This window comes from Pezoporus occidentalis, unplaced genomic scaffold (assembly GCF_034315485.1).
Source record: "Pezoporus occidentalis ecotype Australia unplaced genomic scaffold, CSIRO_AGI_Poc_V1 ctg130, whole genome shotgun sequence".
Classification (NCBI taxonomy): domain Eukaryota; kingdom Metazoa; phylum Chordata; class Aves; order Psittaciformes; family Psittacidae; genus Pezoporus; species Pezoporus occidentalis.
The window spans coordinates 1,596,862-1,621,562 of NW_026913104.1; the positions used below are offsets into that span (position 1 = coordinate 1,596,862).

At 41.5% G+C, this 24,701-nt stretch overlaps 2 protein-coding genes across 5 annotated transcripts in view; both read right to left on the reverse strand.

Moving 5' to 3' along the window:
- Positions 1-951: 951 nt before the first annotated feature.
- Positions 952-24,701, reverse strand: part of LOC134158589 (succinate dehydrogenase [ubiquinone] cytochrome b small subunit, mitochondrial-like) — a 36,624-nt gene continuing 12,874 nt past the window's right edge. Inside the window, exons 1-13 of one of the 3 annotated variants that reach the window (XM_062608676.1) lie at positions 17,532-17,807; positions 16,416-16,508; positions 12,051-12,255; positions 10,773-10,984; positions 9,195-9,310; positions 7,427-7,529; positions 6,372-6,500; positions 6,088-6,248; positions 5,369-5,536; positions 3,352-3,489; positions 1,890-2,072; positions 1,361-1,471; positions 952-1,236 (exon numbers count right to left, since the gene is read on the reverse strand). In XM_062608676.1, coding sequence (XP_062464660.1) covers positions 1,123-1,236; positions 1,361-1,471; positions 1,890-2,072; positions 3,352-3,489; positions 5,369-5,536; positions 6,088-6,248; positions 6,372-6,500; positions 7,427-7,529; positions 9,195-9,310; positions 10,773-10,984; positions 12,051-12,255; positions 16,416-16,508; positions 17,532-17,733 — 1,935 coding nt within the window. In that variant the 5' untranslated portion in view covers positions 17,734-17,807 and the 3' untranslated portion in view covers positions 952-1,122. Of the gene's footprint in view, positions 1,237-1,360; positions 1,472-1,889; positions 2,073-3,351; positions 3,490-5,368; positions 5,537-6,087; positions 6,249-6,371; positions 6,501-7,426; positions 7,530-9,194; positions 9,311-10,772; positions 10,985-12,050; positions 12,256-16,415; positions 16,509-17,531; positions 17,808-24,701 lie in introns of those variants that run through there. The other 2 variants (XM_062608672.1, XM_062608674.1) reach the window with 2 other exon arrangements.
- Positions 21,017-22,889, reverse strand: TEX12 (testis expressed 12). Of its 2 annotated transcripts, none has more exons than XM_062608692.1 (5): positions 22,421-22,889; positions 22,260-22,325; positions 21,673-21,784; positions 21,515-21,566; positions 21,017-21,243 (listed from the first exon to the last, which is right to left on the reverse strand). In XM_062608692.1, the coding sequence occupies exons 2-5, from the start codon at positions 22,317-22,319 to the stop codon at positions 21,099-21,101; spliced, it is 369 nt and encodes a 122-aa protein (XP_062464676.1). In that variant the 5' UTR covers positions 22,320-22,325; positions 22,421-22,889; the 3' UTR covers positions 21,017-21,098. The 2 variants fall into 2 exon arrangements, with proteins under 2 accessions (XP_062464676.1, XP_062464675.1); XM_062608691.1 differs by having other exon boundaries at positions 21,017-21,258.

Genomic DNA, 24,701 nt, shown 5'->3' on the forward strand with positions numbered 1-24,701 from the left:
TGACGGGAAACCGTCTGCTCCCAGTGCCGCAGCCTGGTCTACGACCCTGGTTTCTCTCCCTTGTTTTTTCCCCAAGGCCTGTAAGGAAGGTGGAGAAGGGTCAGAGGGGAGACAGACCTGGGTCGTTGGGGTAGAGCGACTCAGCTCTGATTTGATTCAGTTCTGTCCGGGCTGGCCTCCAGAATATCAGGAGTGAAGTGCTATAGAGGGCTTCCTTCAACACACCTATCCACCTACACCTCGGAGTTCAAATATAGGAACCTGGACGGGGAAGCAAGCTTATGAGAGTGTGTTTGAGTTTGATCTGCTGTGCTTAAGAGCAAAGGGATATCAAATCCACAGTGGAGTTCTACGTGTTTCACACTGGTTGAATTAGGAGAAGGGCAGCAAATGTTAGCCACCAGAGCTGTATCCAGGTATATGCTGTTTAAGCAGGGGCATGGTGAAGATGTGTTGTGCATATCCACAAGACCATATAACATAAAATTTGTGTCACGGTTGCAGCTGTTGCCTCTTGTGGCACAGCACAAAGTTGGCCATGGGTCTGTTGAGGGCAGGGAAAGAAAGGAAGAAACTTCACAAGTTTTTATTTGAGGGCACCATCAAGTGTACAGCAAAAAGCACTACAAGTACAGCTTCTGTGAGCATCTGCACTTGCCTTCTGGAGTTCACGGAAGGCAGTCTGAAATTGCATGCCTTCATTTGGCCTACCTGTTACTAGTTGGTTTTACTCCTCTCTTCTGCTTTACACATTTCAGCCAAAGTCACAGCCCTAAGCACCAATATTCTCTTCCCTTCAGAGCACATTGCTACCAAGGGAAGGTATGATCATCTTAGTTTCCGTTTTCTCCATTGCAAGCCTTATGCATGGCAGCTTTTGCAAACTGCTGCTAACTGGTCTATCAAGAAAAAGCAGTGGGCTGTTTGAGTGAAGAGGCTTCTGCCTTCCTCTGACCCTTTGCTGTTTACTGTTAGGAACATAGCAGTAACTCAGAGGTTATAATAAAGAAAAAGCAGTTACTTCATCCAGCATATAATGCAAAGGTGGGAGATAAAAGAAAGCAGAGGTTTCTTTCTGAATCTGATGTGGTCCTGAGTTAGAGGAGATGACAAGATCTTCAGTCAGTGAGAAGTAAAGACACCATGGAATCCATAAGGCATTGGCACTGCAACTTCTGCTCGCCCCAATTCTCTAAAGGTTTCTGCATCCAAGACAAGCAGGAAAGCACTATGGTTCTGCAGGGTGAAAAGAAAGCCAGAATGAATAGCCAGGCTGAACTTCATTCCAGTGTCAGTTTTGTGGTATGGAAAGTAAACCTAATACTATGTGACTTTGACAAACTAGTAGCAGTAAAATTACCTCAGCTGGGCAGACCACAACAGACAAGATGACTCCACTGTCTTCTGCTGTGGCATTAGGCACTGGCACAAACACAGGCTCTGATGGGTAGGATCCATCCTCCTGCCAAATCTAGCAAGCACAGTAACATATGGATTTGTTTCATATCATTAATACTTGTCTACTACAGTTAGCAGAGTTGCAAGTTGGAGTGCTCCCCACAAAGATGCCCAGGCACACTCTGTCCTCCAAGAAACCTGCAGTTCCACCTTTTAATTAATTCTTTTGATTCTACAGTGTGATGATGCCATTGTTGTGACAGCATGCGTATTGTGCCAGGCATCATGCAAACAGGGAGTGAAGAGGGTTTCTATAACTCATTTCATCCAACAGCTTGCACTGGCACAGATACAAGCTACAAGCTCAGAAAGCACCACCATCCTAGCTGGCACAGCCATCTTCACATCACCCTAGTGCAGACCATGTTGTTCCCAGGTCAGTTCAGTGGAGTGAATCCCACTGCTGAAAAAAGACTCTTGCTTCGCCTCACCTTGAAATCCTTGGTCTCCACATCAACCTTGATCAAGGAATCTCCAACCAAATGCCCAAAACCACATCCATAGAAGTAACGGTACTTCCTACCGTTGTACTTAGAGTAGTTGATCTGGGGGAACTCCAAGCCCCCAACCTTTTCAAAGCCTTCAGGGTGGAGATTTTCATGTGTGCACCAGACCTAGAAGTATGCATTACACAACTGTCAGTTTAGCTTTGACTGGGCAGAAGACCTGACTGATCCCACCTACCCACTGCACAACCACTGTGGAGAAGAAATGTTTAAAGATGAGCCTGACACTGAACTTAGGCAGGTAGATGCACCAGTTCCATCTCTCTTGTCTGTTTCACCCAAAGAACCAACTCATCATCACAGATGTTGGAAACTTCAAGAATCAGTCTGATGTGAAAAGCAGAAGTCTACATACTCCTGCACTGCTAGCTGTACTCGTTTTGGCTAGGGTAGAGTTAATTTTCTTCATTGTAGCTAGCATGGGGCTATGGTTTGGATTTGTGCTGAAAACAGTGTTGATAATTCATGGATGTTTTCGTTACTGCTGAGCAGTGCTTATACAGTGTCAAGGCCTTTTCTGCTTCTCACACCATCCCAGAATTGAGTAGGTTGGAGGTGCACAAGAAACTGGGAGGGGACACAGCTGGGACAAGTAATCCCAACTGGCCAAAATACCATATGACATCATGCTCAGTGTATAAAGCTGGAGAAAGAAGAAAGAAGAAGGACCATTCCGAGAGATGTAATTTTGCCTTCCCAAGTAACTATTACACATGAGCCCTGCTTTTCTGGAGATGGCTCAACAACTGCCATACTGCAGGAAGTAGTTAATTAATTCCTTGGTTTGCTTTGCTTGCATGCATGGCTTTTGCTTTATCTATTAAACTGTCTTTATCTTAACCCACAGTTTTTTTCACTTTTATTCTTCTGATTCTCTCTCCCATCCCACTGGGGCAGGAGTGAGCAAGCAGCTGAATAGTGTTTAGTTGCTAGCTGGGGTTAAACCACTACACTTAACTCAAAAAATCCCACATCCAGCACTCAACAGTCTGATGTACAAAGTACATACAGAGATGACTCCACTCATAGTGGACAACACATGCTCTACACCACCGAATGCCACTCTGTAGGGCTGTTCAGGCTGGAAGCAAAGAGCAGTTCTGTACCCAGGTGAAAGCAGAGACTATTTTGTCAATGAAGTTTAGCTAATTATCATAAAGGCTCATGATACTCTTGGGCATTTTTGGAAAGTCACAATCTGTCTTTGCTCCCTCGTTTAAAGCAATTTGGTAGCCTTGGTATTAAAACACTAAGTCCCACCTTAGTAATGACCAAACCTTGCTTGCTTGGTGGACAAGATCTGGGAAGATAATAGTACAGATTGGTAACTGTTGCAGGCAACCTCACCGCTGCCATAAATGCAGTTATTTAAGTCTTTAATACATACCTTGCCATCTGCATCTTTCACAGCTCTTGCTAATGTATAAGACAGTGGGTTCAGATTCTTCCCCACAGGTGTGTCTGAATTCACATTCAGTGGGAGAACAAAACGACGAGGGAAAGCTCGGGATATTGAGTCATAAATCTATTGCAGAGACAGAAACAGTGATGGAAATAGCAGAGTGGCATTGCAGGCTAAGTGCCTTTTTTTCGAGAACAATTCTGAAGTTTTAGACATTCCTCCCACCACTGAAAACTTCTTTCTATTATGTTTTTTACCAAGTGCTGATTAGGGTTTTTTTTTGTTCCAGTACTTTACAGAAGAAAACAAAAAAGAAAATCAATTAAATGGTTCAGCATTGCTTTCACAGTAATTAATGCTGACTTGTGTATGCAAATCACTCAGCATCCAAATCCAGCATAGGGACATGTGCTGCACTATATTTTATTCATTTGGAGCAGACTTGCATTGATCCTTTTTACAGCTTGTCCACATATGCCCCGCTGACTGTGTGACTTTAGTCCTTCTTGACCAACCAACACCATGAGCTAATAGGGGGAGCAAACTAGCAGCCTCAGTGTGGGAGACATCCTGTGGGTTGTATGAGAAGAATAATTCCACTCTTCAAGCGAAGTTTAGAACCCATAATACTTTCAAATATTAAGCCTTCCAAACAAAATAGGTGGCAAGGTTCTGGTGGTTTTCAGTTAACTTCAATCTCTAACTCACCAGTTCAGTTTCACTTTAAACATATGTGTTAATCTTGAAACCCTATTTTCAAACCTTTTAGGTTCTGTGTAACCATATTAAACTGGTTGAGGAACTCTGCCAAACAACATATGGTTAGTCAGCAAGCAAAAGCACTAAGCATGAGTCGGGGAAACCAGACAAATCGTGTTTAGGCATGCCCTGAGTCTGTCAGTGCAGTGTCAGTTTAAGATTCCATTCTGAAATGACTTGTACTGATGTGTGTGTATGTGTCCTGGGTGCAGTTTAATGGCTGTGCTGTTTGTCAGTTAAAGAATGTGGTTGTTGGAAACACATGCATCATAAGGACATATGGGCACTTTCAGACTGATCAAATTATAGCTTCTGTGCTCAGAGAAGGCTGAACAAGAGCTGGAATCAGTTTGTAAAACAAATACTCAAACTATACTTGAATTAATGTTCACCACAGTAAAGGAAAGCAGAACAAAATGACCCTATGGGGACACAACTGTACTTTTCAGATTAGAACTGATTTGCTTCTAAACAGGTCAGAACAAAGACAGAGGAAGTTCAGATTTGTCTGAACATGTTGCTCAAATGCCTGCCCTTCACCCACAATATGATGTGCTTCCAATAAACACACCTGCAGTACAAGAAATTGAAAGCACCCCCACTTTTCCATTGTCTGACCTATGCAAAATAATGCCTCTTACATGGCATTAAATGGTGCTTTTGACAGAGTTGGACAAAACAAGTTATTTATGATTACATGCTATTGTGAGGTGAATGTGAGGAACAAAGTAAGAGTTCCTGTGATGATTGTGTTTCTGTGAATGACATAATAAAGGCAGGTTTTCTGAAGCAATGCCTTTAAACAGGGTTTTCTTTCTTTTGCATGAAAAGTCATCAAAAATTTACTTAAGAGTCATGCATAAACTTATTTTGCATACTTTCTTGGGGGAAACATTTTATTACACATGGGTATGGAAAATGAGTATCATTAAAAATGACATTTTAAAACAAGTACATTCTGCCAGGCTGATGGAGTTCTGTCATACACCAGTTTTAAACTTTTCAAGAAAATGCTCCATGGAAATTATCTCCTAGGAGACTTGAAAGAAAAATACCAACAGATCAATAGATCGTTATTTTAGTTTTTCCTTGTAGTTTCCTTTCCCAGTTCACATCCTTCATCCTGTGGTCTCCCAAACATAGTGTTCTCCATTCTACTAACTTGTCCCTTGCTTCAGAAAAGTAACTCAACCCAGCATGGGGCCCCATCAGATCTTACACAACACAAATGCAGAGATCTTACCTGATCTAGACCTTCTCCACTCCTCCGCAGATTCTGAAGTTTGTAAGTACTCAGAGTTGTTCCATCATCCTGGCAGCACAGATCAAGGACCACGCAGCCATGATCTTCAAAGGCATTGATTTGATGAAAAGAAGCAAAGGGCTTACTGTACCACTGCCCTGGCAGCACCTACAGTGACCATAAGTGAGGTTAAATTTCCTCTCGAAAGATCATAGCACCTCAAAGTTTCCTTTTTTCTCTCCCATTTCATTCACCACTCATTCCTTGGTATTTGACTTGTGTCTGTGATACTACAGAATGGCTACTTTAAGCCAGTAAGTAAGCAAAACCAGATGAAGAAAAGCAAAAATGTAAAGCAGCCCAGGATAGGCCCCTTGCTTTCATGACTCCATCCCTATAGCACCATTTTCATGACTGGCTTTTTTATACTCTGTGAAGTACTTGTGAACTGCATTTCAGTCCCTGAGCTGGAATCCTCAAATTGCTTATTTCTCCCTGTTCTTTTAGGGCTGGCAAAGAAATGCATCAATAGAGAGGAAAATGCATGAGGTAATCCCACTTCTAATAAAACTACACAAACTCATATAAAGCCTATATTACAGTAACTTCTGGACTGATTCATACAGCTATCTCTGACTGCTACCCAGCACTGTTCTGGTGGGATCTAACATTCCAGCTACAGCTGCATAGCCTGCTGGAGAGGACAAAGATCCATGTACCTCCCCAGTGTACTTATTCACCACATGGAAGCAAGTATTGTACTGAGGCTCCCAGCTTATCCCTTCGGAAATGGCTTTCCCATGGAGCTTGGAAGTGATAATCTGTAACAGATTCAGCTTGATGGGTTGCTCAATGAAAATGATGTAGTTTTCACTCATTCCTGAAAAGAGAAGGAAGGAGGTATCGTCTGAGCACTAGGCAATGTAGGGGCAGAGGGCAGAACAGCCCTATCTGCCTCACAGTAGGCTAAATCTGGAAAGTTTGAGATAGATAGTATTCTTACCAAAGCTGTGATAGTAGGAGGGTTTCATCCTATCCATTGGAGCAATGGAGCACAGTACTTTCGCTCCTTCTAACGTGTCACTGCAGTTTGACTTCTGTGGAGGGACCTGAATGATGTTATACCTAGACCCTGGAAAGGAGGAAGGGTCTTCAACACCACTGAGACGAGAGACTGCCCACATTCATGAAACCAAAGTCAGGCTCTGTTCCTTTGTTTCCCTAGGATACTAGGAACCATGGTCATAGCTAAACTGAGCAGAAAACAAAAAGCCAGTTGTAAAGTCAATAAAACAATCTATGGAGGATTACCTAGCAAATAAAAAAAGCAACATGAAAGGAAGTAGAAGGATCTTCTCAGCCTGATAGGCTGCCACCTAACTTTATTATCTGCAATGCATTCCTTATGTTTATTTAGATGATCCTATAAGAACAGGATCAGAAGAAAACCAAGTTCATAGCTTGTGCATCAAAGGAAATGAATACTTGAGCCTTGGTGATTACTTATACTCATTTCATAAATCTGACCACATGGGCAGGAAAGAATGGCATATTTGGAATATTAATCTGTAGTTTGGTCTCTCCAGCTGAAAGGAGCATGTGCTGCAAAGATGGATATTGCTAAAGCCAAAAGGAAATGAAAACAGCACAAATGAAAAATGATCTAAATTGGGCAACTCTTCAGTGAACTGGAACCAGCCTGAGGTACCACAACGAAGAGCAGTGGCTGTTTGCACAGGCCTCAGGCATGTGGAAAAAGAAAAGGCTTTCATGTAACTAATAGGGAAAGCTAGCTCTGGGCAGCTGGGTACCTGTTGAATATACACAGGCCAAAGTTAGAAGCAAACTAATTGCTGACAGAAGCCATTGTTATGGGACTGCCTGACATTCTGAAATAAGAACTAATCTGGTTTGCCATCATTTTGGCACAAAGAGAAACAGCATCTTCAAGGTCTCTTTAGACACTGAAGTTTTTTCAAGGACCGCTCTTTGAAGCAGCAGCAAGAAGCAGCCTGTACACTCTGTCTACAAGCCAGGCCTGTTCACGCCCAGTCTTACCATGTTTCCCGTATGAATTTCCCATGTTGTATGTTGTGCCATCAGACTCATAATGAGGATGAGCAGTGGCCCCATTCACTGCAACAAATTTGCTCCAGTCTACCTGCAAATGCCAGAGAATGTCAGTCAGTATAGAAGCTTCCTGTTGCTGTGTAGCAAGCCACAGCCCTTCTAAATGTCAGTTTCATGAACGTCTGAGGAAAAACAGCATAATGATTATGGCTCTAGTGTGGGATCTGGACTTAAGCCTTCATTTTATGTGGAATCTTCCTAAAATCCTTGAAAATTAACAATGTTTCTCTGGGTGTTAGTCCTACCAGTAAAATGTGACTAATAGCACTAGCCATTTCTCTGAGAGACATGAAGGTTACTAACGGCAGGAAGAGTTGACATGGTGGGAATGTTGCCCTTATGAGCAGTGCAGCTAGGACCCCATGGGATAACCACAGAGATATGCATGAAGAGACAGTCACTGCCCCCAAAAATCACAGTTTTTGAAAGTACCTATAGCTAATTGACAGAGTTTACTCTCCTCACAGAAAAATCAGTTCAGCTTCGATGGGTACAGCTAGAAGGGAAAGTTAGGACAAAGGTACAGTTGTCAGTACTGTTAACATGTATTCCTAGTTCCTGGGTTAGGGTATCATTTTGGCTCAGACAATGCAGGGGCTGTGTTGGGAAGAAAGGCTGAAGGAAAAGGTTGGAGGAAGATCAATCAATGCATCTAAGAAGCAGCTTAAATGGGATTTTATTTTAATGAGATGGCTCAGAGCTGAATGTTCAAACTAAAAGTACTCACACATCTTTTCATTACTGCATTATGGTTTACAAAACAGATAAAATGGCAGATTGTCAAACTCAAGTATAGAGCATGCTATACTTCATAAACAGAGTTTTTTCATGACTCATAACTGATCCTGTATGAAGGGAAAGACCCCTGGAATGCCTCCCTCAAGATCTGAAGGTGTGCTAAGCCTGGTATTTTGTGGTATTAAATAGCCTGTCATAACATACAGGCACAGTAGTTAAAACTGATTTAAGAATGACAGAATCCTTCCTCAGATCTTCTCACATTCCTCTAGCCCACCTAATACCCAAATTCACTATAAGGGTGCAGGCAGGGGGACATACAGCTTATGATTGCATTTCACAAGTCATTCTTCCCTCAAATACAGCCACCCTCCTGTGAGATGATGCACAGAACATATGGGAAGACTTCTGCTCTGACTTTTCAATTCACTTGTTAACTAAAGTGGCAAAAATGAACTCTGACTTGGCTTTACATTGATTTTACCACCTGTTCACAACAGAGGGTTTAGCTGAGACTCTGAAGGGCAGTGCTGGAGTGTTTAAAACTGGGAGTGTAAGAAGGAGGTAAAGGGAATAGATAGGAAGAATGAGAGATGAGATCAGTGATGTGAACTTCTTCCTGTATGCACTTGTATCCTTCACACACTGGTAGATACAGGCAAGTCCAGACAAGTAGCGACTGCACTGTAAAAATGCCAGCTGTACCCAAACGGAAATTAGACTGTCTCCCCCTTGCTTGCTACAGTGGGCAGTGACTGAATCTTCACTCACGAAAGCCGCCTTTTTGCTAAGAGATTTTTCAGGGACTCAATCACATCACGAAGAGATGCTTATTGCTATGGCCCAGAGCTGCACTGGTAATTTCTTTTGGAATCTGCCTTCCACCTTGCTGCTCCTAGAAACAGCAAGGAATACCTCCTGTATCATAAACTAATTCCCTTATCCCACCTGCCCACACCTTTTCCTTCGTTTCAAGCGTTTCCGGGTCCACTTTGTACATGAAGATGTTCTCACTGGTGGCATAATAGTCTCCTTTATACACAACGTAGTTCACACTGGCATTGTCACTTGGCTCTGAAACAAAATCCTGTGTTTGTACACAGCTCTGTTTAAGTATACATCATATTACAGCAAGTTAGACATGTTTAAACAAATAAACCCATTTGCAATGAACTACTCCTTGTGACTGATACCTCACTAATCTACAAAAGGCCCTCAGGAAACTGTCTGCACAACTGAGCTCAGAACAAAAGGACAAGGACTGGTTCTGGATGAAGTCACTGAACCAAAGCCAAGATAATCTTCATACTGCCACACACTGTTTGTTTCAGACCTCTTATTACTCTCCCTTTCCTCCTTAGCCAAAGCCCTCTCTTCTGACAGCCATATGAAGAGTGCCTTGTTTGATTTACAGCATTGGAAACAAAAGAGGCAAGACTTCAAGCTACAACTTGGGGTGAGGAGAAGGCAGGGACACTATTTCTGTGACATGGCTTGGACAGGGAATGCTTCTTCCCTCTTCTCTTTCTCTATAATACTGAATCAGGTAGATGCCTTTCAAGAGCTATACACACACAACAGCTAGGGGTGTTCTTGCTACAGCTAGGGGAGCTGAGACTCACTAGACAGGTAGCTGACAAGAGCTGAGGAAAAAGCAAATCCCCCAGTTGAACACTGGTGGGAGCAACACAGAACCTGGAGTTGCTACACAGAAAGCCTGGAGGACAGACATAGCCTACAAGTGTGTAAAGGGCCAAATAGGCACAGGTGTGCAGTAACAGCCTGCTGGAGTTTGGAAAAGAAGATGGGAGATGTAGATAGCTTTGAAATTTATTGAGAGATTTATTACTGGGGTGGGGAGCTGGGGAACTAGGCAGACCAGTAAGTGAAGGTATGAGCACCTCTGAAGAGAACAGAAGCATGACAGGACAGGGTTCACCTCCTCAGGGAAAATAAGAAGCAGAAGATAGTCACGCATGTGAGCAACAAGTTGGAAAGTTCAGGTCTGTTCTGCTTTTAGTGGAAAGTACTTTGCTTGCATTTAAGCCTGTTTCTTTCCTGACATACATAGAATCCTATAGGTAATGCTTCTTCCATTCCTGTGCAATATTGTCTCTTACCCTACTAATATAATCTCATGCACCTTAGTACAGGAAGGGATTAGCCCACTTACCCTACAAGCTTAGCAAGGCAAGGTGTTTAAAGGGCAAAGCTGTACCTCAGGTAGAACAGCACATTGTAATGCTCATAATCAGGACTGCACAGGGTGTCCTTTGTGGAATGATTTCTGTTGGAAATTTGCAACAAATTCGGGAATCGAGGTGAGCCAAAGCAGCACTAAAACATTAAACTGAATGTGCCTATTGCAGCTAAGCCTGGCACCAGCTTGCAGGTTTGCTGGTTTTGTTCTAAGGGGTAATCTTCAAAGAACATGGGCTCGCAATAGGCCTACCAGACTTCCTTACATCTCCCTTTAAACCTAACTACAAGTTCCCCAAATCTCAGAATATCTTTTACTTCTTAGAATCCCTCTTACGTGGCATCTCAAAGCGTGACATGAAGCGCCCAAAGACACTCTTGCATGGGTCTGGCATTGCCAGCGTCCCAAATTCTGAGACCATGATGCGGTTATGCTGGCTGTTAGTCAGGTAGGAACTGCTCTGCAGAAACTTGCTCCGATATGTCACTGTGCCATTTTCCAACTGGAATTGATGTAACAGGGCCATGCCATCAAACCAATGGTTAAATCTTCAAGAAGAGATAAATAAGAGAACAAGAGTTGGGCACAATATGTTGTTCTGCCATACCGCTCCCTCCTGCCTTTAGGTTTAGCATTGTTTGTAAAAAGCCAAAGCCCAGATCCCATGAACACATGAACATGCATAGCCTCATCTGGGAGAACATTTGAACTGAGTGAAACAATGTGTAATTGCAGCTGTGGGACCTGAAGTTAGATTCTTTCAGTGAGATTTAGGCTCCCTATATTACTTTTGAAAGTGACCTCAGGGACTTCTGAAAATGCTATGTATAAGCTTTTGGGGGAAGTAATCTCCACTGGTAAACTCTGCAAACTCCCGCACAGGGAACGGAAATTGTACTATACAACAGGAATACAAATTATTACTGGAAGTCCAAGCGCACAAGAAGGAGCCTGTAGCTCTCAGCTGGTTTCAGGATTGTATTCCCTCTGAAATGAGGTATCTCTGAGACACTGAGAAAACCTTATGGTTTATCTCTACAACTGTAATGAGAAGATCACCTTTTGGCCAGTTGCTGCCACCAGATTCAGTGGAGGAAGAGCTATGTTTGTCAGTTAGCTAGAATGGCAGATTCCGAGTCAAAGGCAGTAGCTGCCTTCTTGGAATATTTAAAGACATTATTTTTAAAATGAGAGGCATTTGTTTCTAAAGCAAGTCATTTTGCACAATCGATTTTACAAACTCTGTCCCAGATTTCAGAGTGTTCATAGGATGGACTTTGTTCATGACAAAGGACTAAGCGTGTGAATGTTTTAATCCCCGATCCGTTCACTCATTATACCATTCTCAGTAGGTCACAGCCTCTCTCTGACTCAGCTTCTCTAACCTTAGTAAGTTAACCATGCTCCTATTTTCAGAGAGCTCACTGGGACATTCCAGATGAGGGAGCAACTGTTTTCTAAAAATATGGTAACACAAGCATTTCTTCCTCGTCTTACTCAAAAAGAAACTACAATGTGCTCCTACCAGTGGTGAGACATTTGAGCGGGTCCCCTTTAGTTTTAGGCAGAGCTCAGGCCAAAATCATTTGACAAATTCACCAAACATGGACTTACTTCTCCTTGCCAAACTCAAACTTTCCAGGACCATTCCTCAGAAGATTGCCATTTATCCATTTGGGAATATGTCCTTTAATCTTCGCTGGGATGGGTTGAGGGGTCTCCTCTACCGTCTGCATTAAGGGTGAGATGCATTGCAAACCCTTGGGGCTGTGGAAGGTGATTTCCTCTTTTGATGGGTTGGGCAGGAAATTCTTTAAACCTGCAAAGCAAGCAGTGAGAACAAAATGCAGGTGACTAAGATTCTCGCTTGAATAAACAGTCAGCTGCTAGAGCTTAAGTTTGGATGTCTAGAAGAACAGCATTTAGCTATTCTTGGCTGCAAGCAGCCAAGCTGTAGCTGATATTCAAACTAAAGCTGTGTTCCCATAATACCCCACAGCATCCCACAGAAAGCTGAAAATCCAGTGGATTTATCTTTACTGTAATTAATCCATTAGAAACACCTGTTCTGTAGTCCAGAGGAGGTAATAAAACACATGAGAATGATAGGAAAGAGAACTTTTCTTTTAATTAACAAAGCTTCTATTCTGAAATTTTTTCAATAAGTAACTGAGAGGAAGTAATAAATGAAGATTTATGATAAGAATCTGTGAGGTTTCAAAAAGAAATCTGTTCCAAGCTAGGATAATACACAGAGCAATGTTGAGGGGGAGCCCTAAAAGTAATCTCCCAATGATTTCTGACAAGCAGTCTGCTGAAAGAAGTGACAGAAAGGAGCTAGTCTTACCCTTGCAGACCAAAGCCACAAGAGGACTGGTGTTAAGTGGCCATCCTGTAAAGCAGTGCATGTTCACAATGCTGCCAAAAGCAAGGCAGAGCTGCGCACACCTCAGATAAAAAAATCTGCATTCTAAAACACCTTCTAACTTCACCTTGGTATTACAAAGGAGGTCAGGAAGAACACAAATGAAACTGAGCTGAAATACATTTATAGGACAGGAGAAAACAGATTAAACAGCTTTCCTTGGTAAGTAAAAGCTGTCATGAGAAAAGGACAACTTCTGATGGAGCCTTTTGTTTGAATGCAATATCGCCCTTATTAGGCATAGTTACAGGACAAAAGCATCAGGAAAGCATGAACTGATTGGAATGCTGTGTGCTAACAGCACACAGTTAGTTATTGGCTCCAGTAGCCTGGCGTGCAAAGCCTCATCAACACAAGGATTGTTTTAGCAATCCATTTAGCTGCAGAGGTGGATTTACCTAGAAAATACGCAGGTTGTTGACTTCCCTCCCAATGCTATCACCTCCTCACCTAACACAGGTTTCATGTCCACAGGTCAGTGGTGTGGCTTTGCTACACTGCTCCATCCTCACTGTAAGGCTGATGAGCCCTGAACTAACCTAGAACTTATGAAGATATAGGTGTAAATGAAACACTGATGAAAAAAGACAGTATGGCATAAAGAAATCCATTCCTGAACCAGGTCTAGTGCAGACAACACCACACATTAAACAGAGTCCAGACCGATACTGAACTTCATTCTGATTTTTTGATGTAGCAATTTCTTTTGGTTACACTAGTCACTTTCAGCACTCCTTCTAGCCTGCGTTCTTTAATCCACATGATTAAGTGAAGCTGCTGTACAATTTACCTGTGAGCCTCTGAAATGATACTTTCGCATGTACAGAGGGAAATTGTTATTTCAGACAGGAGAATATCTACAAAAGAACTGAGTTGGCAGACAGCATTTTTCTAAGTGTGCTTCTTTAGAACAGCCACAGACAGAATGGGTGTTAGGCATGCAGGAGGGTAAATTGCAAGATCCCTTCAATGTAGTTCTCTGGCTTGCCAATCCTCAAATCCTTCTTTAGGTCTCTAATATTGTAAGTCAGCTAGATAAGGAATTCAGACTGCAGGGCTTAACGCAATTAACCTCAAACCACCAACATCCTCTCCCTCTTAAAATTCAATTAAGTTCTGATTAAATCCTATATGAAGCACTCAATCTGATCCCACCATTAGTACTTCAGAGTTTTTCCTTAGACATAAGGAAGTTTTTCATAGCAACAAGCACCTGGCAGGTTTAGTGACTGCCATCAGTATTTGCAGAAATGCAGCTTTACTATTCCAAGCTCCAGTTTGTAAGGATGTAAAATATTCAGGGGAAAAAAAGAGAGCAATGTGTCCCTAAGGAGGTATTTTTGCATCCAAGCAGAAACAAAGGTGGCATGACCAAGGACAGTACTGCACTGAGACTTCTGGAAAGCAGTGTGATTATATGTGGGAATTTAGAAAGATACACTTCAGAGAAGAGCCTGAACAGAAATGGGTCATCTCATCCCAGTTGCTGTCCCAGAAAGCCATATATATGAATTCTATCTTAAAAGTTACTATGTTTCCTTACACTTATCCCCTCTTCGGAAGGCTGTTTATTGCCCAGATTACTAGAAAAATCCTTTGATTTTACACATGGACTTTATTTATAAGACAATTTGTCCCCCTTGTTCTTCTGTCAGCACTGTTATATGGCTGTGGTAGTAGTTCTCCCTCTCATGTGGTGTTTACCACATGTACTTAGAGTAAGGAATCATATCACTTCCTAAGCTAAGCAAGCTAAATTCTTTTCATTTTCTTCTCCTGTGATCACCTTGCCATTCACATGATCAACTTAGTAATCCTTCCTGAAATCTGATCTAGTTAGAATTTATCTACTTAGAATTCCTTTGAAGACACAGTCAAGAAAATGTCTGAGAACAGGCTGTATACAACAAGAATGTGTAAGTTAATATCCTGTCCTATCAGACCAGAGAGAAAGAAACACGCATATCTTTCTAGCTTTCCTTCTGGGAACTCAAATGAGCTGAAGATCCTGACAGTAATGCATACAAAATGTAATCAAATCGTGATTTGATTTTGACTCACATGAGTCAAACCAATTTTTCTAGGACAATTTTGAAAAGCCAGGAGGGGAGGGGTGCAAGGGGAAAAAAAACCCACGCTTGCTCTGGTGAGTTCGTTCTGAAGAGATTCAGAACAAGAAACAGAAGGCAAAAATAAGCAATGACCTCCTCTAAACCTGACACAACACAAAAAATGTGTCTTTTACTTGCATTACATAAAAAATGTCTCAGTACTGTAGATCACTTTATCCGATCTGGAAACAAGGTGTTGTCAGGAAGTTCCTTAGTGACCATCATCTCCAATTAGAGCAGCTACAAGCCTGGCTGGGCAGACATGGTCAGACAGGTCCTTTGCAGGGACTTTATGCAACCTGGCCTTTTTTTCTTTGAGGAATCATTATCTCTGCAACATACTGAGACTTGATCAGTAGCAGCAGCAGCAAACAACACAGGCATGTGGAGGCAAGAGCAGAAGGGCTGGACAACACACATTGCCCTGACAGCGCAGGAAAGTCTTGCGTTCATTTCAAAAAATGAAGCTGCTGCAATACATATGCAGGATTATACAATACAGAATAAGCACATCAAAGGAAAGAATTTTGGTGCTAGTTTGTGAGTCATCATAGCTGTGTTTAAAGGAAAAGGAAAAAAACCCACCCAAACATCACAGCTGCACATCCTACACTTCTTCCCTATCAGAAAAAAACCTGAACAAAGTCTACACTCGAAATTCAATCATATTTTAATACTAAAACCTGCTACATTTAACTGCATCTACTTCAAAATGCACTGAGCAGATGGAATACAAATACTTCCTACTGGATTGCACTGTTCACAAGCAATTGTAATACGTGTACCACCTTCAGATAAGAGCTCAGCTGTAAAGCTTAGCTTATTTTAACATCCACCTACCCCAAAATCATAGGATCATACAATGGTTTGTGTTGGAAGGGACCTGAAAGTTCTTCCTGTTCCAACCTGCCTGCCATGGGCAGGGACACCTTCCACTAGAGCAGCTTGCTCCAAGCCCCTGTGTCCAACCTGGCCTTGAACACTGCCAGGGATGGGGCACCACAGCTTCTCTGAGCAGCCTTTGCCAGGGCCCCACCACCCTCACAGGGAAGAGCTTCTGCCTAATGTCTAATCTAAACCTACCCTCTTTAAAGCCATTACCCCTTGTCTGATCAGTAGAAGAAGACACAAGTCTCTGCAAAAGACAGAAGACAGACTGATTTTTCATCTTGAGCTGCATTTAAATTAACATTTAATTAGAGAAAATAAAATACTGACTGTTCTGGCTGCACTCCAAAAGAGAAGAAGTAAGTAAGCAATAAATCAAAGGCACTGCAGTCCCAATGGGGCTTACTGTATTTGCTTGAGCATAATACCTGAAAATCAGCACAATATTACAACCTGCCATCTCAGACTCTAGCCTTCACCCTTTGCCTTCACCAGACTTGAACCCCTCAGCTTACCTGAGTGTCCCACACTGATTTCTGAAGTTATTGCACTTGCCTTGTGTCTGCTGGGAAGTCTCCGTACCTGACTCCTTGTTCCATGTAGCTTGTTGATTTCCCAGTGTCGGGGAGTCAGCCACCCAGTTCCTTGCTAACAGGCAAAGCAGAACATGAAAGAAGTGACAGAAAACACAGGGGAAAGAAATGGAGAAAAGGAATGGAGAAAGACTTGTCAAAGGGAGTGAAGAGAGAAAAGCAACTGTGAACTGTGCATACTCTTGCATACAAAATATCTGTTGATTTCCCAGAGACACCTATAGAAATAGGTTCTACACTTCCAGGGTGTTCTGTTTTGCTGACATGAAAAAGTGTAGGTTTTTTGTTAAATATTGATTTACACCATCAAGTCCTTGGGACAATTGTCCTAGAAACATACTGTGAACCTTTTTTGCAGGTTGTTTGGGTTTTTTGTTGTTTTTTTTTTTGTGTGTCTATGGATGTATTCTGTGTTCAGAGCAAGGCAGATTTAAGACCCTTTCCGCTCTTTGGATACCGCAGAGCAATCCTTTTGATTCTCTAGGGGTGGAAAACAATATGCCCACCATCAAAAAGCAGAGATTCTGGTGAATTAAGTCATGATCTTTATTGATTTCTATTTTATGATAGTAGGTATCACTATTAGACAAACAAACAAAAAAAAGACTGCTCTATTTGTGCAATGATACAATGACGGCAGAAATTGCAGAGTTTAATGGTGACACAAAATCCCTTGGAGAAGTTTCCCACTTGTATGTTCAGATCAAAGCTTCAGTAATGCTGATGCTCTAAACAATCCTCTCCCTTTCACATGTCTCCGCCTACATGTCTCACAGCACGCTCCCTTGCAGAGAGAATCTGCTGCTTACTGGTTTTCCAGCTCTAAACCATCAAAAACTGCTAGTAATCCGAAAAAATCTGTGCAATATACTTGCTCCCCCTCTCCTGCTTATCTTTTCGACAAATAACAGAGAAATCCTAGTTCCTACCTAACACTTCAAATTGCTTCCTTTGCATTTCTGATCAATAGAAATTAAATTGCTCTAAACAAACTGTGTCAGCAGCAGGTCTCAACAGCATCGGAAACCCCCTTCCCAAGATGATGGAATAGAACAATTTGTTTATTAATGCATTTTACCTGGAATGAATTGCATCAAAGAGCAGAGGAAATGCCGCAATATAGCAAGCAGGAGGCTGGTGGCAGACAAAAGGATTTTGGAAAACATATTCCGCTCAGAAGAAAGCATCGATCGGAGATGGTCATGCAAGGGTACCGCGCCAGGATGATAGTGTGCAGCCAGCACTGATGGATCGGTTGACGAGCTTCCTGACATCATCATTTCAGAATAAAAGCCGGGAATAGCTTCCCTAGCAGGGCAGGATGAACAAGTCTGAGCGCACTGCACTGCTACAACTGGGCGAAGCAGTCGCAGGGCATAGGGGAGAGCTGCCTCCAGTCGAAGCAGCTCAGCAGCCCTAGACCCTCTCAGCAGCTGGCCCAGGTGTGTTGATGAAGTGCAAAGACATTACCATTGCTGGAAAAATAATGCTATTTGCCAGCTGTAACTTGAGAATTTGGAAGAAAGGTGAGAAGAGGTGATGTATTCTTGTACTGAGGTAACAAGGCTTCAAGGCAGGTGACTATAAAGTCATCGTTAAGAAATTTACTTCAGAGTCTCTACTGGGAGATAGGCTGATTGATCCATGATTCTTTGCCCTCCTTTTTTTTTTCTGGTTATTCACCATCATGATGTAAAACACCCACTCTGCCCTTTTCAAATGCTTCCTTCATCATCAAGGTTTTCAAACACCATTGAAAGAGAAAGATGCTGCAAGTAGCAAAATTGAACTCTCCTGAGTTCTAGACAGAAGGTCATGAGCCTCAAACATATCTATTACCTACTCAGTTTGGTCTTTTTCTGTTATGACCCACATTCCTATATCTATGCCAAAAGGCAGTTTTGTCTTAAGTAAAAAAGTCACAATTAGCATTTTCTCATGGAAGAATTCTCTTTGCTGCGTACCTAAGCAGTCTCTGCATTATCTGCTATTTTCAATTTCTAGCTTTGAAATAATAGAAGAGCAATGAGAGGAACTGAGTATTGGGCTTTCATAATTTACACTTTCCACACTGTGGAAGTATTGACAGCAAGGTCAGACATGAAGAAGACTCACTGCCAAAAGTTCCCTTGACTTCAAGAGGGTCAGAACTTTAAGTTGTTGCCACATTTTTTTTAGAAAAATCCGTTTATATTCTGCTACTGATCTGTCATCTTAGACGTTCTTGTTAACTTACTAAGGCACTGCAGCTTAAAGACCCGGAGGAAAGGCTTAAAGAAAACATAGTGACCAGCTGAGCTTTGCTGATCAGATTTGGCAGCTTTAAAGCCAATTAATTTTCTGTTCAAATCTCCTTCAGTAAAACTGGAAAGCGGATACTGATGGCATTGCTGACAGTTTGATTTCATGTGTACTCATTCCTCAGAACGAACTTCTAGTTTCACATCAGAAGAGAGTACAAAATTTGGTATGTTTCTCCCAAGACATATCAAAATACCCAAGAGAAGCAATCAGTGCAGAAACATCATCAGCAGGGTAGACAAACGGTCAACAACTTGCATGCCAGACTAAGCAGTTCTTCATTCTTCTAGGAAGTATAGTTTTAGTAAGTTCTATTGCATTTTATGAAGTTTTTAAATGGAGCAAACTGCTGCAAGAGTAACCCTGTATGTCTGTACCGTCTTGATGCCCTAAGGGAAGAAACTTAGTTTATGTCATCCACTAGTTTTCTAAGTTCTGCTTCTTAATAATACTTCATACAAGAACTGAAGGTTTTCAACCGGGATATATTAGGTAATAAACTAAATCTAAGTTATCTAAATACTGGTGATATATTGCATAATTTTCACAAGCACAAACAGATAAAATGTAGCCGGTTTCTGACTCTGACAACAGGCAGACATTTAATGGTCACGAAATTCATGTATTTTTCCTTTAAAGACTTATGGAAATAATTACAGGTAAATTTCTAAATTGAGACACTTCATAGATAACAATTTAAAATGGCTTTTTGTCATCATTATAGATGATCACAGATTTTAGAAAAACTTAGCAAAATATTCTAGAAAATTTAACTTCCAAAATATTTTTCTCCCACTTTCTGCTTTTAAAGAGCATTACCAAGACTGATTACAAGATGAGATGTGATTATTAGGAAAAAGGAAGAGACTGGAAAATATGGTGTAGATTAGTGAGGTGATTTTTCTGAAAGTCTTTAGATGCTAAAGATGCGGATAGGCACCTTACAGGATTTTCAAAAATTCCTAAGCATCTAAGGCGCTTACATGCTTAGGCACTTTGAAAATCCTACTAAGTACATATCTGCATCTTTAGGCATCTAAATACCTAGGAAAATCTCACCCTAGATGTCAGTTTCTCTCCTTAATTGCTTTAAATACTATCAGTTTGTCAGGTAGCACATTTGTTTGTGGCTTTTATGTAATAAAAAGGGGGAAAGAAGGATTAAGTCTGAAATAATTTAAACAGAAAATTAATACACAGTACTGGGGTAAAGATATAAATATATGTTATGCTAGCAACAGGACTATCCAGCACTTTTCTTTATTACATTAGCCTCAAAATTTGTACTAATTATGCTTTGTACATTTTATGTTTCATCTTTATTAACAGAGTCAAATGACAAGAAAGAAAAAGTGCTCACAAAAACTCCAGAAGCCTCCTTAAATAAATTGGATATACTGCAAACAATACTGATGTATTTAAATAACAAAATAAAAGGGCAGTGTAATTTGAGATTATTTTAAGGTTATCTAGTTATTTATTGACATTACCAGCAACGTTTTGATGATGTGCTTTGATTTCATTTGAAATCTCTAGAAGTATTAAAATATATTTTCACATTAAGACTTTATACTTCTTTATACATTTCCCAGAGTAGTATTCTTAATAGAGTTTTCCTATTTCTAGATGATTTTTTGGAATTTATTTATATATTGAGACAAAATGGAAATAAGGCTGCAAGTACATTCTACTAAGATTTTAGCACCAAAACAGTTTCTAAAGTAGAAAGATAAAACCCAACACAAAAAAAAGCAAACAAAAAAACCCCACAGAAAATTGCTAATATAAAATAATCTGAAGTCCTGTTCTGCTTACATCACAAAATTATATGTTTCGTAGAAGTGTTTCTACACTATATTCTAGAGCAAAAGAGTGGTTGTGACAATAAAAGAAAAAAACATCCTTAGTGGTGATATTAGAAATACCATGGCTGCTCCTGAATTCAGGTGTATTGAAATTCCACAGCCTTAAAGCCAAGCCATGCAAAATTTATTCTGCTTTCATTTTCAAATGCTTCCACTATTGTCTAGTAATAGAATCACAGGGACAACTTAAGCAAATGATCAACAAGTAAGGAAAGATGGTTTAATGTGTAGAATCCCTTGGAGCCATAGGATTTAAAATGGATATTTAGTATTGTCTTATACTCATTACCATTACCCTATGTGTTGAATCTACTTATTTAAATTGCTGTTCAAGTTGTTGAAAGTTTCCTGAACTGCTGGAAATATTTACCTAAGACATTTACGAAACACACATCACAGCACTCATCATAGTTTATATTTTAATACATAAAATGTACTACAAATTTTGCTCTGCATTTCTGCAGTCTGACAAACTCCATTTAGCTTTGCAGAGTATTTGCAATCACAGTGAATCTCTGTTTCAGACTCTCCCGTTTCTGTTTTAAGTGGTTTTCTATGGTCCTCGCTTCTTTTAAGATTCCATCAAGTTCTTGCACATAAGAAGCATCCATCGCTGCTCTCTCACTTAATTGAAAAAATCTGTAGTTAAAATCAGTTAATGCCATTAACAGTCTCAATTCCTAGAACTGCTTTTATGCTTTTCTTAAAAATGCATTGCCGATCAATACTCGGTTTCCATCCAAATTAGTTCTCAGTTGTAACAGAAACCAGCATTTTTCTGTCAAAATCTGTTTGATGGTTTTCAGTGCTAATTTCTCTAAACTGCAGCCACAGTAATCAATCTTATCTACAGAAATTAGAAAAGTGCTGTACAAATAGGACAAAGTCAACTTGCCTTAAAATGTGAGCATATTTTGATAACAAGTTTGTAATTTCCTTGTTCATCTCTGTTAAAAGAAAAAAAGTAATTTTATTTAAACCTTTGCATGAATTCTCATCTCAGCATTAAATAAGGTAACCACATAGTTACTTTCAGCATATTTTATACGTCACCATTTAAAACTTTCTCCAGTTGTTCAGGTTTGCAAAGGGACTGTGAGCCCTCCGAAAGAGCCAAATCTGTTTTGTCAAGGGAAGACAACTCAGGATTTTCTGAAACTTCATTCTAATAATAGAGCACAAAAAAAATAAAATACAGGTTCTAGGATTTAAAACAAGATCAGCACAGGTAGAGTTTAACTGAGTTAAAAAAAAAGGACCCTGAAAGGCTGTTTTCAGACACCGTGCATCATGAAGAGGCACAGCGTCTGTGGGAGTGGGTGGGAAGTGCCAGCTTGGGCAGTAAAAGCTGGTGTACTTCAGAAGTTTATTCTCCATAAGTCCTGCATAACAGTGTTGCACTGCATGCCCAATTTCACTGCTCTTCAAACACTAAGAGAAACTGTATGGCTTCCTTACACAAGAAAGTCGTATGTGTTTCTGCTGACCTACATAAACGGACATGGAGCTCTTTGCCCTCTCTCACGGTGAGAGGAACCCATTGTAATGCCAGTGAAGGCCATGGTACTGGGGATGTTGTACTGCTGCCCTGGGGCCAGAAAGTGGTCCAGATCCTCCCTCCCTCACACAGCACGGCTCACCTCCATCTCTTTTTTACGTTTACTTCTACTCTCATCAGGCTTCTGAGTGTTGCTTGTCATCGTTGCCTCGTCAGAAGTACAACGTTGTATTTGGTAAGTGGTTATGTTGTGCGTCTGGAAATCATATCTACATAAAAATGCATAAACCCTGTAACCAGCACCTCTTTAAGCTCCTCTGCAACAGAGCTATCCTCCTCACCGGAGGCAGGTAGAGCCTCCAAGCATGGCGAGAGAACCGATCAGCGCCGAAGACAAGCGGGTCCGAGCGCCAGGCTGGCCTGGGCCAAGGCGCTCCCAAGGGTGCTGAAGGGTGCTCAAGGTCGGCCTCGGGCTGCGAAGGCCGATTCTGCCTAGTTTAAAAGCAGCCCGTCCCTCCTTCCCTGTTCTCCCTATGCTTCCTCAGTACCCGCCACCCTTAAGCACATGGGGGCACCCCCTCCGCCGCGGAAGCCTCCCCCCCCTCCCCGGACCTCTCTCCTCACGGTTAACGGTCCTCGCGGCCGTTAAAGGCCGGCGCGCGGCAGGGCGGCCGCGGCGGGCCAGTTGCGGGCGATGCCTTCCCCCCGCGTCCCGCGGCGCTGCCCCGGCCGCTGAGGCAACTGGAGCCCGCCCTGGCGCCGGGCCCCGGCCGCCTGCGGCCCCGCTGTGCTCGGGGCGGCTGCCGGGGAGGGTGGCTGCAGGCCGCGTAGGCTGCTTCTGCAGGGGGTCGGGCAGCCGGGAAGGCCAGCGGAGGAGAACAAGGCTGCCCCGCTAAAACGCTTCCTGATGCAGAGGTCCCAGGAAGAAGCTTTCCATCCCCAGCTAGACGTTAAAGCATGAGACTGCCTGTGGCTAAAGTGTTGCCCTGTCCACTCAGTTCCAGTCATATATCGTCTTTAAAGCATCTGTGCCCGGTTCACAATGTGAATCACTGGAACGTTTCGGGATGACAGTGAATGGATCCGTTTCAAAAGGCAAGCCATCAATTAGCAAAATATGAAAGACTACTGCCACTAAAATTAGACAACTGCCAAGATCTACTTTTTTTTTCTCTAAACAATGGAAAATAAGACTTTGTTTTCCTTATGCCGTGCTTCACTTCTGTAAGTAAACTGTATTTGGTTTCTCCAAGAAATGACTGAGTCAGATTACACGATGAGGTGGCTTGCTTACAACAGGAAGAAACTAAACCCAGTGATTCTGGTGAGCTCTTCCAGTATTACACTTCATGTTGTCAGCCAAAAATAGTAAATGCTATATCAAGTTATTACTTTTCCAAAATCCTCTCGGTTTTGTTTTTCAACTTTAATTTCTGGTTTTAAGAGCAGAAAGGGCCTTAACGTTACATATGCTACCCAGACAGGCTCTGAAAGTCAAAACTCAGGACAAGAAATTAAACCACTAAAAGAACAAGACCTAAATACTTCCCCAAAGTAGAAACAGTGTGCTGCCATGGCCAAGTTCATTTCATTCTCAACAATTGTATAGATATTTATGTTAATACCGTATATTAGGTCTGAGGCCACTTTTTTAGTTCAGAAAGACCAAGAGGAAATTTGATTGTACTTCACAGGAAGGAACTATTTGTTACGAAACAGCTATCAAGAAAAAGCACAGAAATGGGAGACCAGAGCCAGAGGCCAGTTAAATTTAGACGGATTTCCCCCCACACTTCCCCATCAGAACTAACCATTAAAATAAAGTGCCAAAAGGAATGGTAGGATTACAGTTGTTGGTAGGATTACAGTTGTTGCATATTGAAATCAGCTAGATCTAGGTGTTTAAATCAGATTTTTATATCTCTCTGGTATACAGGTTTAAGTAAACACAACTCCACACGTGTACTGAATGCCATGTAACAAAACAGGAAGCTGAAAGGGGATGATGTAATATTGCTGGCTGAAATTCAATCAGTGTAAGTGGGTGTCTGTAAATAGCAATATAGATTTCTTATCTGGAAGCAATAGCTGCCATAAATGTACTGTTCTTTGCTTATCTCTCATAAACAGGAGGTTTTACTCTGTTGCTGGATTTCTCTGGGGTGTTTTGTTTTGGTTTTTTGTTTTTCATTCTTCTGAATCATTTTCATTAGTTTCTCTCAGGAGCTTTAAAGAAAGAAGACAAATTTCTGCAGCACACATTTTTTGTCTGAACACGTCAGTGAAATACAATGCTCCTTGTGGGTAGAGCAGCCTTAAATCCAGTTATTAGTACAATGTACAGTACTTTTATATGTAAGATTATTAGTCCAGGTGACCTTGAAAGATGTACCTTAGACCTCAAAATTACCTCCCTGGATTTATCCTACTGACAGTAATACATTCCCTACAGGTATGTATTACACCTCCCCTCTGTCCCCAGCGACAGTAGTAGGTGTGCAGACAAGTGAGAAAACATCTTATGGTCTTAGGTTTTATCTTGGTTGAGCAGTTTGAGAGGGGTTGTTTTTTGTTTGATTTGTTT